At 37.2% G+C, this 13,567-nt stretch overlaps 1 protein-coding gene across 1 annotated transcript; it reads right to left on the reverse strand.

Moving 5' to 3' along the window:
• Positions 1 to 1,470: 1,470 nt before the first annotated feature.
• On the reverse strand, positions 1,471 to 8,121 carry LOC142066445 (arylacetamide deacetylase-like 4). Its single transcript, XM_075113858.1, has 4 exons — positions 7,939 to 8,121; positions 5,947 to 6,163; positions 2,584 to 2,647; positions 1,471 to 2,245 (listed from the first exon to the last, which is right to left on the reverse strand). The coding sequence occupies exons 1-4, from the start codon at positions 8,119 to 8,121 to the stop codon at positions 1,471 to 1,473; spliced, it is 1,239 nt and encodes a 412-aa protein (XP_074969959.1).
• Positions 8,122 to 13,567: the final 5,446 nt, after the last annotated feature.

Consider the following 13,567-nt stretch of genomic DNA (forward strand, 5'->3'; position numbering starts at 1 on the left):
CTCTTAAAAAAACTAAGATGTCAGAATGTGGTTGAAACTGCAAATTCCCAGGGAAATGAAAAACATAAAAATCTAACTTCATTAAGCAACCATGTTTTGTTTTGTTTCAGTTAAATTGTAATGGGGCAAAATTACTATGCCATTTTAGTTAGAAAACTTTATAAAAAAATGAAATTTCTTAATTTGTTCCAGTGAGAAGTTGAGTATCTTTAATAGGTCACATGGTCATTGTAAAATATCCCGAAGTAGAAGGAAATATTTTGTTTAAAAACAGCAAAATTCCAGATTAAAAAAAAAATAAGCCTATGCAATGGTGTTTCTGGACTTCGCGTTTGTATTATGATCCCAGTTATGTGATCATATCCAATAGTCTTGGATAGGCCAGTTGGCTGGTGAATGGGTAAATGATTGTGTAGAGCACGGGTCTGACGAGGTAGGATTAGCAAGACTGTGGTCTCTGCCTGCCAGTGTTGCATTGTTCCTTTCACCGTGAGGTGCTCATTTCGGTTTACCAGTGAGTGTGTGTTTAGTGAATGTAACTTGCTCTTTAACAGAAATATTTGAAGTGCTGGTTTTAATTTTTTTGTTGCCATTGAAAGCGTCACAGAATTGCTACAGCATTATAGTGAGAAGATAATATAATGTTGTGCTTCTCTACCTTCTTACATCTGTGATCTTCAGAACTTTTTCAACAAACATAGCATAACAGGTAGCATAACAGGTAGTCTTGTGCATAAGATAATCCTGAAAGAAGAACAAAGAGTACAAAAAGGAAAAGAAGCCTCACGGCTGCACTTCCCTAAGATGTACACACTCACTACAGTTAAGGGACTCCAGTTTTAGAATTGAGTTCCAAAACGAAACGTAATTCCTCAGATTCCAAACAAAATCAAACTCATACTAGTTCCAATTTAGGCTTCTGTCTGAAGCAGTTGTTCTTTCTTTTGACTACACTTTTTCAGGAAAGGTGTAGTCTTTGTACAAAGTTCCTCTAGAAATTAAAAAGCATAGCTGCTGTTTCACTGACATAAGACTTCACAGAACATGAGTCATCTGATACCCTAAACGTGTCCTGTCTCTCACAAGAGCCAAAGTAGACCCCAGTTGTTTTCTTCAGCATTTCTGGGCAGTTGAAGAATCTTCAGGAATAGATGTTCTTGCTGCTTGCCCTGAATGTGTGCCAGCCATGCAAAGATACTAGAATTGCTAGAGTCGAAGTGAAACAGTAGGTGCCAGGTGCCTCACTTTTGCACCTTGATCTTAATAGTGAGTTTTTATAATAATTTTTCTAAAATGGTGGTGCTTTAAATAATATCAAGATTTGTTTAAGAGTCACTGCAGAGGCAGAAATTAGCAAATATAAAATGCAGTCAAAATCCAACGCATAAATGAGAAGTGTTTACATTCTTTGCCAAGTATCAATTTGCCAAGGATAATGTAAGATTTGCATCTTTGTTCTGAAAAATACTTCTATAAACTGTTTATATAATTCACAGTACTATCCATTATCTTTTTTCCAGATAAAAAGGAAAAAATCCCATAGCCAAAAAAGGCTAAAATTCCATGGAAACCACTCTCAGAATGATACCAGGTCACTCGAACACCATTGTCCTCTAATCGCTTCTTGTATAACAGTCCGTCATCCCTAAGCACATCAAACTCACAGGTCACAATGTAGGATTCAGGGAGCTGGCAAATAATGGAGTCTTCAGCTAAAAGTGGAGAAAATGTTGTCGTTAAAAGTTCTTTGGTCGCTTCATGGACTTCAGGTTTATATGAAGTGGATTTCTGTGGTACGTAGCCTCTAACCTTAAATTCATCAGGAATAATGTCAGCACTTACCCATTTTTTGTATTTCTGTTTCATACTCTCAGGAACATGGCAATTTTGTAGGACATCTTCCAAAACTGTTGGTTCTTTGTTAAGATAACGAAAGCAGAAGTAGAGTACTAGCTTCCGAAACAATATAGGGACTGAAGCATTCTGCTGATAGGAAGGCAAATGAAAATCTAGGCCCTGTAGTCCTGGATAAAGTAAGACCTGAGCACGTACTTTCGGGGGATCTCTTTTATTCAGCAGTATTTGGCAAATAACCGTAGCAAAATTAGCTCCACAGCTGTCACCACTAATGATGATGAGATCAGGATCCACATGATACTCTTCTAAATTCCTCATAAAGTATAAGGTGGCAGTGAGACAATCAAAATACTGCCCTGGGTATGGGTGTTCAGGAGCCAAACGATAACTGAAATGTCAAAGATATTGTGGTTATTGTCAAAGTAATTATAAAAATTTAATTTGCCGTGTTCATGATTGACTGGTGTAGTAGTTATGTAGGCCTTTTTTCCTAATTTTTAAAGATTATATTTGGTTTTAACTAGTGTAGATTGGAAAGACAAACTAAGGGTATTACAGCTACTCGAGAATACTTTGCCTAAAGAACATTTCTAAATTAAATGAAAGGCTACAGCAAAAAATAGGGAGCACAATCTAAAAGAGTAAATATTTTCAGCATATTTTTCAGAAATGTTTCAGCTGTGACCTCTATTACCATAAATACTTCTGCGTAAGAGTAACACTTACCCAACAGACACAACCACTGAGTTGCATTTTTTGGCAATATAGCGGCATATTCTTTCAAAGGCTCCTAAAGAGAAAGTTTATCAGAAATGGTGTTTTAAAAATCAAATATCCTTTTGAAATGAAAATATAGATCCGTGAACATACGCTCTGTGTATGTATGAACATATGCACTGCAACATGAGACCCATGAGTAACTTCTGCTATGCAGTGCAGTCTTTTACATGTTAACGTATTTTCTGGGTATTGGTCAGTGGCTGTTAGGGCATAATATAAGCACGTGAGAATGGTAATACCAGGAAGAAGAGAAGTCTGTCTAGGCTGGTATCGCATCTCAGCTGGTGATCAGCAAAAGCTGTCTAAGCAGAAGCAGCTGAGGGCAAGCATATAGTAATAAGCACGCAAGAAGTTGAGGCTCACGGTGCTCCTCTGAGACAGAAACTGTGTCTTTATATTTAATGCCCTTGATTAATGTTTCTTCCCTGAATTATTCGAACCACTTCTTGAGCCCATGATTTTGACATTAACAACTCTGTGCCGGGAAGAATTCCGCAGCCTGCTTGCAAAGGCATAAAGAACCAATTCTATTTGCATGTCTTGTACCTGGCATTTGCTACTTCCAGTCGGTGCCATTAGCTTTTGTACTGTAAGAAGCGGTGGAGAATCATTCCCTAACTTCTCTTGCTTCTCATGATTTTGGAGACGTTTAATGTATCTGTCCTTACCTGTCTTTTCCAGCCTGAAGAGTCATAGTCTATTCACTTACTCTCTGTACAGAAGCACTTCTCTCACCTACACAGCCTTTCTCTGAGTCTTTCTGGTACTGCTATATCCTTTTTGATATAGGGGAACCAGAACTATAAGCAGTGTATTATATTTAGAAGCACCGTGGATTTATTACAGTGGCATAAAGAAGTTTCCTGTTTTGTCCTTTCCTAATACTAATGCCTAGCATTTCATTTGCTCTTTGCTGCTGTGCACTAAGTCAACATTTTTAGGCAGTTTTCTACCATAATCCCAAGATCTTCTTCCTGCAAGGGAGTACTCTGCTTAGAGTCCATTGTTTTATTTATATAGCTAGGAGGCTCTGTTCATCTGTCTGACTTCTCTACACACCATTTCACCTGTCATTTTATTGTCTAATCCTTTTGCTATCACAAAGACATTCAGCAGCTTTTCAGCTGTCCATTTACTCCCTTGAAGGACTTAGTATCATATCAGCTTTCACCATCTTTTCTGTTTGGGAATATATTGATTAGCACAGGTCCCAGCACAGATCTCCTTACGGGAATCTCACAAGAACCTCCCACAACCCATCTGTTTTCTGTCTTTTAATCAGTTTTTATCCAAATGAAAGGCCTTCCCCTCTTGCATCATGGGTGTGTAGCCTCTTTAAGAGACTCTTTTGGAAATCAAAGTAGGTTTTATCAACTCAGTCTCCTTTATTCATGTGTTTGCTGACTCATTTAAAACGTTTACATTGACTTGTGAAGCATGACTTCTATTTGTATAGATTTTAAGGAGTAAGTCATATTTATCCGTTCACTGATTCTGTTCTTTGTAGCTTTTGCTTATTTGCTAGTTGCAGACTTCAGGCTTACGAGTATGGGGATTACCCAAGTCCTTTTAAAAATTTGTCATTATCTTATTTGCTTTCCTGTAACCAAGTACCCAGGGGAAGTCAAGTGACAGGTCACGTACTACAGTCAGTGTAAAGCTATGGGTGTTCTACTAAGCCTTGGTATGTGATACAGCTCCCTTGGTGTGCTGATTGTGCAACAGCAATTGTCTTGTGAACAACAGCTACAACTGTGCAACTTTGTGGCGTGGTTTTTTTTCTTCCAGCAAAAGGAACTCACCTTTCACTTAGATCAAAGAGGCTTATCTCTTAAGTCCTTGCTGCCACCCAAACTAGCTCTAGAGCTGGAAGCATCACAGCTGGTGTCAGCCTGATGCTCCGCCCACACTGAGGTGCTCTGCAGTACCACCAGGGTAGTGTATTTCTGCCACAGTGCAGACATTAATGTTTCTGCATGATGCTAAATGAAGCCACAGAGACTCTCAAGCTCATTTGCAGGTAACTGAAGTCTACTTAACACAGTCCTAGTGGAGACTTACCCTTCGAAACAGTAAAGGATTCAAAATGCACAAACTTCCCTGTCTGACTCCTGGAATGAAATCTAGGTTTCATGTTAGGTGCCTGGGCTTCCAGACAAAGCACTCATAGACCTGGTTGCTCAGAAAGAGATTCAGAGCAGTTAGGAGGCTGAGCCAGCAACTACTGAGACAATCAAAGGGTTGTGTCCCTTTCTGAAAAAGAAATAAAGTATTCTGTGCAGTGTTACCAGAAGAATCAAACTCCCCCAAATTGGTTCTATTTTTAGTGTCCATTTATTATTTACATTTTCATTAATTTTGAGTCCTTGTTTGCACAAATGGGAATATATTTACCAATTTTTTAATGTAGTTTTAAAATTCTTTCATGGACCATGTTACATCTTTTAGACTTCATTGATGCAGGGACTGCACGTTGAGAAACACTGACTTTTATAGCGTTTCTACACAAAAATTGAGTGCTGAGCACAGAAGTGTATCTTAAATTCTGTACTTTAAGGCCTTATCCAAGCTTACAGGAAACACTTCTGTCCAGCTGAGATCCAAAACTAAAGATTTCTCTTTGAGAAGTAACCAAAGCATTGTCCCAAAGAATGAAGCAAGAAATAATTCTTTTTAGCAACAGCAATGCCATTTTCACGATACGGTAATTATTGCGGAAGGTAGATCTAGGCTGAGTTCTGTATCAGCCTGAAAGGATTCTATGATACATTTCCAGAAAAGGTGCAGTACGGAGGAGAAGGAGGGAAGAGACACGGATTCCAACCCTTACTCCAGGACCATTGCTATGTCTTATTTTCAGCTAGCCATTAGTTAAGGTACAAGAATTCCCTGTGAGCTGAACTTCCCTCACAGTGACCTAAGCATATGTGGTTTGTTTCAATGGTCTTTCTCTGCCCCAGCAAACTGAATCTTTCTCAGACCAGCTTCAACAGGAGGAGGAGCAGAGTCCCTCTGCTTTCAGCTGACAGCTGACTGAGCGTTTTCTGGATCACAGCTCTGGATTTAGGAGCGTCAGGTCTGCTAAGAGCTGCTGTCATCAGCCCTGCCTGTAGCCCAAAGGAAGTAGAAACGTGATTACCCTTAACTGTGCACCAGATTATTCATTCCACAGGGTGCTTTGCGGTTAGTACTGAGATTGCAAAGACTATTGTCATTAGGAAAGACAGGTAAGATATTGACTGACACAAGTCCAAAGGTAAAAATAAAAAGTTTTGGGTTTGATTTTAAAAATAAAACTTGATTTCTTACTAATGCTCCCAAACGTGCCAGCGCCTCCATGAAAATATAGTATTCCTCTTCTTTTGCCAGTAGGTGGCCATTTAGGCTGATAAATCCTCAGTGGTACCTCATCTACTTTGAGATCTTTGATAAGAAGTTTTGAATCTCTCCGTGGTGGTATTCCATCTAGCACAACTCGCAATACGCTTAAATCACTGCAGATCCCTAGCTTCTCCAAAATCTTTCCCTGTTGAAAAGAAAGAATTTGGCAAATGATTAGTGTGAAATGTTCCAACTCTCTTTAACTTTAAAAAAAAATAATCCTGGGTTTATTTTACTGTGTTGTATTTCAGGAGATACTGGAGACGGCATTCAGTGGAGTTATGGTGACTATTGAGAAGTCAATTGAGCAGTTTTGATTGAATTAAATGTTGCTGAAGATTGCCAGAAAGTAACATGTCAACCCCATTCTGCATAGCCAGCTGTCCTCTTGTTCGTTGTTTATTTTTGCATGTTTATTTTTGTGAATCTAAAAATAATCAGAAATGCATTTAGGCTGAAAATATAGGGGAAAGAAGATGACAAATCTTTGATTTTGAAGTAAGTGTTAGAAGTGACTATGGGTGTGCAGGTGATGAAAGCAGATTAGAACCGTAGTTTATAAAAATAGGCCCTGCTAAAATCTAGGGGATTATCATAGGCCTTGGCATACAGCATGGTCAGGAAGACAAATAGCATTTGTTTCTATTTCTTACAGCTATAATGAAAAGAGGGTATCATTTTAGAAGATATTTTAGTATTTCTTATATTAAAGATACCATATATTTTGCATGAAATGTACAAAGAAAATGGTGTTGCCTGAAGAAGAAAATGTTGAGGTTTGGTGGGAAAGAAGAGACTTACTGTATTCAAGCTGTGCCATAACGTCTTCACTTTAAAATTAGCTCTTTTGAAGTCCAATATCAAAATAGTTTGCTATTTGTAAGGGAGCAGATTCAGTGGTCACTTTTAGCCCAAAGAAATTAATGTTTTAAGACTAACGTACATAGATCTAGAATGCAATTTAACAGACTCACTAAGAATTTGCTTTCTCATTATTTTTTTTTCCTCTCTAAAAATCTGTACTAAGTTTCTGTGATGCTGACAGTATCATACAACTTTGGAGATGGAAGGAGCAAATTCCAACTTGATAATATTTTAATTCTGTAACACTGGCATTCAAAAAAAGACTTGTCGTCCCCAGAGCTGTTTGTGAAAAGGAGCAGCTTTGTTATAATCTTGAACTGGAAAAAAACAGACAAAACTTTTGAGACTGAAAATATCCCATTGTTATGGTTCTTTTTCCATAATAATTCATTTCCACTTCCCATTTGAAAGATTTTTAATTTTGTCATTATGTTAATGGAAATGGATATATTGGGATTATGTTAAATTCACTGTCGTGAGTAAATACACAAACACAGAGGCATTTTTGAAGAATAAGTGAAACCTAAACACGTTGCTCTTAAATCTTACTTTCTGAACTAGCCACACAAGAAGAAAGACCTCACCTTTTCTATCCTTTTTTATTCTTTATTTATTTTCTTGTTCACAGTACACTCTGTATAAATCTATGAATATATAGAAATGATTGTGGATAATAAATATAGAATGAAGCAAATGTGAAGAGGAGAAATGTAGGCTTGCTTCTGAATAGATAGCATTATTATATGTATATGCAGCTCAATAGGTACAGTATCCATACAGTTATGTATTTTTTTAAATTTTCGTGTGAAACTGTTTTCCAATGCGAAGTGGCTGCAGTTTGACAGATACACTGAAAAATCTAAATAAGCTCTTAAGGTCAGTCATATCAGTTTTATGCGTTAATTTAACATGACTTGGTTCATATAACAATGGTTACAGACTCCAGGGGGGTGAATTGCTTCTTCTTCTCTTTTTTTCTTACACCATTATCTTCCATCTCCCAAATATCCTACCAAAATAAAAGTGAAATCCCCAGTTTTAAGAAAGTTAACTTACCAAGATCATGACTGTAATCAACAATGAATGGAAAAACCGAAGCTTTAGAGGTTGGTCAATTCCAGGTGGCAGTTCTGAGTTGAAAAAATCATAAAATACCGCCCCCAAAACCAGTGCTGGTATTATAACAGGAGAAATTAAAACCATTCCTATTATTGCTAAAGTTGTATAAACAGATGTCATTTCTCTCCAGTAGAAGTGAACGCTAAAAAACCCTGTGCTGTCTTAAGCCTTGTTTTCAAGTGTTTGTGAGGTGCCTTTACAGGAGACTAAGTGCTCCGTTTATAAGCAGAAATGAAGAGTTTATTAATGTTGCAATACCCTAATCTTCTCCACCCTTTCCTTGCTAATGATATTAATGGCAACACTTCCTTATACTGAAAAAAGAAGAGGGGGAATTTGAAGTATGTGGAATTGATTTATATCATGTGTCCTTCACTAACTATGAGAAATGATTATTCAGAGGGCCCTTATTTGAAGATCGTCTGTGTTTGGTTTGTTGTGGATTCATTACGGATGGATGTTCCTGTCATAGTGCTAAGTTTTAGTCATGTGGGGCTCCTCGCAGTTGTTATCAAGGTCTATACTTCTCTGAGAAGAAAAATCTTCAAATCCACATTTTTTTGCTAACCTTTTTTTCATAGTGGATTATACAATACAAGTCTTAAGGTACATTAAGGTCTTTCCAGATACATGGTGGTGTGTTGGTAGATTCAAGGCACTATTGTTTGTGGTAAAACCTTTTCACTAATTAAACTCACAGAATTTTATATTCATTGTAATTCTTGTTTGTAGTTTAATGTAGAGACATTGTGAATACATGCATGTTATTAAAGCTAGCGATTAAAGTTAGTGGCAGTTGTCTGGTGAAATAATTTCCCTGTTTTGTAGTCTTCATATTGGAATTTCATTTTTCACACAATTTTAAAGTTACAGCTCCTAAGCTGTTTTCCTGTCCTGGCTTTTAAAAAGAAATTCCAGTCCTAAGACTGAATTAGTCCTTAGCTTCATTAGCATAGTATTTCAAGCAAAGCAATCATGACAGCTGGTTTGCACAATGTTATCTTGCAGAGATAAGAACGTGTGGGATAAAGCAATGTAGATTTACACCAAGGTTTGTGAACTAGGCAAACCCTCAGCTGTTCACAGTAAGGGCTTTTCCTTTGCTGAAGTTGGCTGATTTGGGGCCGCCTTTCCCTTCCACGGAGCACCAATTCAGCGATAGTAGTTACACATGTCAGACTGTAGAGTGTTGAAGCCAAACCCAGACACCCATGGTATCTGGCTCATTCTGTCCTAAGCTTATTAACGTTCATCCAAAGGCCTCTTTCTGCAACACAGCAGGGTCATCCTATCGATGTTTTGGGTTATTAGTTCTGTAAATAGTTTCTATGTAGTGTGATATTATAGCACAGCCTGCAGGGTTTTTATTATTTATTTTGCCATATATTCCTGGCAAAACAGCAGAACACGTTCCTACTAAGTGCTTATTTCTGATGTTTGTGCCATCAGTCAAAATATCCTGAAATAAATTACCACATAGGGGTCAGCTTTGAATATTGTATTTCAGCATTCTTGTCGATTTCGTATGTTTGAATCCTGAGAGGAGGAAAATTCTGTGCTTTCAAAAGAACGTGTAAGCAAGAACAGTAAACTCATAAAGGCACTTATTAGTGCAGTGGCAGTAAACGAAACTTTTAAGACCAGCCAATGACAATTTAATTAATTACCTGATGTTTGGAATGGATCAGTTCAGATTATGAAAGCTTCATACCAAAGAGGACATGTACGTCTGCTGTAGCTGTATAAGCTGTTGCTGACACCGTATTGGCAGGAGCCTTTTCTTCACAGTATTTGGTGAGTCAATAATTAAACACCTTTAATCAGAACCAAAACACCTCACAGATGCCATCTCTATTTTGAAACTTGGATGGATCTGATAGACTGGAAGGAATATTTGTTTACTGTCTTTTTTACTTAAAAATAAATTTAAAAAGGGACAGTTTGGGGTTTTTGTTTGTTTGCTTTTTGATACTATGCCCTGGCAGTTGTCTTTAGTAAGAATCTGTTGTATAGTCGTTTCAGGTATGCATTATAGCCCTTCTGTTGCTAAAGAAATGTTGGTTAAGTAATGTTTCAGAATAGTATATTAATATTTTACTCTTAATCTCTTAATATCTTAATATTTTACTCTTAGAGCATCCTCGGAGTATGCTCAGTTAGAGCATATTCTACCTGTATACTATGTCAGCACCTCAGTCCTTCCTCCCTGTTCTGTTACCACAGTGGCCACGTTTTTCTGGAATCAGGCAAATCCCATGTTTTTAAAGTCCTTCTCGGGATGCTCCTGTTCACAACTGTTTCATGATACTTGGTGCCTTGTACTCCAAAATGCTCATGTGACTCAAATAAACCTGTTGCTGCGTGCCACTTTTCTACTGATGCTTGTTCAGAGGTGCTTCACATATTTCCATTCTGGTCAGCCATTCCTGTACTTGCAGATGTGTGGGTCTGTGGTCTCTGTCAGTCCCTCACATTTCTAAGTCAAAAGGTTTTTTGGTTTTGGTTCCCAATTGTTTTTGAGGTGTTAAAATGTAAAAAAAAAATGGTTTATTCCCTTTCAATTTACTCCATGAAGTGAGTACATTACATTTTTGCAAACCAAAAGGCTTTTTCTCTTTCTGGCAGTAGAGACATTTCCATATTGGATAAAAAGCTACTAGCAGTAACTCTTCAAACTGTGTTTGCTGATGTGTTTTGCTACATCCATTTGTTTATTCTTTTAGCAAGCTCATTGCAAAACCCCAGCTTCCACAAAGTCTTTGCCTATCCGTAGGTGAGAAAAGCCTTGCATTAGCTAAAGAAGATTGAAGATATTCCACTAAACTGGAGAAAACTAACACAGCCTGGAGTTTGGCATTGTAATGCGCATTATGGATAGGCATACAGTGCTTTATTCTTATAAAACAGTCATCTACTCAGAGCTCACAAAATTGCTACTTTATTCATTGAATTTAGTGTTGCTGCAGACTCACAAGGTTAATATATCAGTTGGTGAGTACAGAATTGATAACAATTGAGTAAATTCTTCCTGTTTGCTCATCAGTGAGCCTCCATTTACGCAAGAGGTTAGTCCCCTCTAAAATGAATTCTTTTCTTAATTTTCCTGCATATTTCTAATTGTCTTAGTAATGATGGGAAGGCAAAGTATTATAACAATACCTATTCAAAGAACTATGATCTTTGCCGTTTTTTCCCCAGGCTTAACCTGTCAGGTTTTGTAAGGCTTAGGTAGCTGTGGAATCACAGACCTCTGTAGATTGAGAATGTGTAAAACTCATCAACTTCACATCAATTGTTTATCAGCATAAGAGGCAGGCAGCTTTCAAACCAAACGCTAATAAAGGCAAATGTGTCAGGGTAGTTGGTGCTAATGAGTTACGTGAATGTCATGTGTTACTGTTTTTCTTGCAATGTTTTTCTCTAAAATATTGCAAAACATTTCACTTCTGATTGTAGGCCTTGTTAGGAAACGCAGCCTACAGCTAGCCTGTAGTTAGTTGACTATTGCGGAGCTACTGTGTGTAATACAGGAAATACTACAAGCATTAACTAAAGCGTGGCAAAGTAGCCAGCTATAATGACTTAGGTATCAATTCTGTCAAGTATAGCCAGGCTTAATAACTAACTTGAAGGCATAAAGCTAAGAAAACAGGAAAAAATAATGTATTCCAAATAAAAATTAAAAGCAGAAATAATAACTTCTGATATGTTCCTTTTTTTTTTTTTAAATGTACATTTTAAAATTAAACACACTGGTAAATATAATTTGCCTGGCTTTTTTTTACTATTATTATTATTTATTTCCTCCAGGTAATTTAGTGGGACAATTAGACTCTAATGCAATTTAACTAACTTCAGGTTTAGCAAGTAGAGCATGTAAGAAACTTACTGTCCTCAGTTCACATTTCTTTTTCTTGTATTTATGTAAACAAATGACTGAAAGCATCTCAGACCTCTCCATAACTGCATGCCTTAGTCTTCTGGTCTGTGAGATGGATTCAGTATGCCTGTTACAGTGACAATAAGAAGCTTTTAAGAAATTGCAGCTTAGTATGTGCTCTATGATACTGTTTTTTAAAGGTGCTGTGTATTTGCTTGATCTGTCTCCTTCATTTAGTCCGCCTCCTACTTAGCTTTCAGTGTCCTCCCTTTTTATTATCTCCATCTCCCCACCCAAATTAGTAGCTACTCCCTACGCGTTTTGCTCTTACTCATGACTGAAAGACATCTTCCATTTAGTCTGCCATAAATGTTTAACCTTTCCTTTCTTCCTCTAGGTTATTCTTTGAAGTCTATCCCTTCCAAATTACTCCTAGGTTAAACATCTGCTAACAAATTCTGCACTAAAAAGCTGTACTCTATGGGAAAAAAAAATCAAATAATGACAAATATTATATATTAACATTCAGTGATGGAAATTCAGATCTTATGCTGTACAATTCAGAGCAGGTACATTTTTGAAGTGGTGACTTGACAGAAGGTTTTTGTTATGTAGCATTTTGAAATGTGGACGAGTTCTTGGACATATGTGTCTCGGTAGCTGTGCCGTTCTGTTCCCGAGAATGGATGAACTCTGCTCCACACAAATGGGGTCCAAATAAGCTGCTCTGGAACATCCACCTGGGATTTCAGGACTACACCAAAATGTGTTCTTAATAAGTCATAAGTAGTTTGAATGTAATTACAAAAACTGCAACTGGCCTTAATTTGCTGCAGCCAGATTTGTCTGAGACTCATTACTCCAAATATTCAGGTTAGCAGTTTCTTCACTATCTCAAGAGAGTCAGCAAACACAGTGAATCATTGAGGTAATGGGCAATCAGAGAAAGAAGATGGACAGGAATAAAAGCAGACATAGTTTGCAGGATTATTTCCACCTATTTCAGCAGCAGTACAGAGAATGTGCATCACAGGCAGAGAATAATGTTACTTGCTTTTAAGTAAATAATACTTGTAAATAAGAGAGATAATAAATTCGGAATGTTTTCTAATTGCCGGCTTATTTTTAAAAATACTTGCTATTGTATATTGACTTTTAAGCAGAGTGGTACAAAGAGGTGATGTAAAGATAGCAAAGCGGAAGATAATTGAAGTTGTAGACTTCTGTAATAAAGCAATGTAACTTGATTGGTTTGGAACAGGTAATCTAACTTTAAAATTGTCATGGCTTAAAATGCATTCTGTTATTAAACATAGAGTTCAAGTCTATGAAGGCATAACAACAGGTTCAGTAAAAATATTTAAGCCTAAGACACAGATTGACCTTTTGTAATGTCTTTCCAGTACTCACATTCTGTGCCCAGAGCACAAGGAAGTTTGCTGAGTTATTCTCCTAGCATTAAAAACTCAGTTGTGCACGCGCATCTGTTGATGGGAGTGATGCACAACAATTTGCTTTCCCTTTCTTAATTTCTTTTAACATCTTCATGTGACACAGAGCTCTTCAAAGAGTGTTGACCTCGCAGCTGTACTGAACTTTCTAGCATTTCACTAGTTTTCAAGTCTTGACAGTGTTCTGATCTGTTCCTGAATCCTTTTATTTGTGATATACTGCCTTTGTGCCAAG

This window comes from Phalacrocorax aristotelis, chromosome 19 (genome assembly GCF_949628215.1).
Source record: "Phalacrocorax aristotelis chromosome 19, bGulAri2.1, whole genome shotgun sequence".
In the NCBI taxonomy this organism is placed as follows: domain Eukaryota; kingdom Metazoa; phylum Chordata; class Aves; order Suliformes; family Phalacrocoracidae; genus Phalacrocorax; species Phalacrocorax aristotelis.

Excerpts from the sequence above, each read along its gene's own strand:
- LOC142066445 (XM_075113858.1), bottom strand. The coding sequence starts at position 8,121 with ATGACATCTGTTTATACAACTTTAGCAATAATAGGAATGGTTTTAATT. Across the intron at positions 6,164-7,938 it reads TGATTACAGTCATGATCTTG|GGAAAGATTTTGGAGAAGCT; the intron begins GTAAGTTAACTT and ends TCTTTTCAACAG. Across the intron at positions 2,246-2,583 it reads TCAGTGGTTGTGTCTGTTGG|TTATCGTTTGGCTCCTGAAC; the intron begins GTAAGTGTTACT and ends TTGACATTTCAG.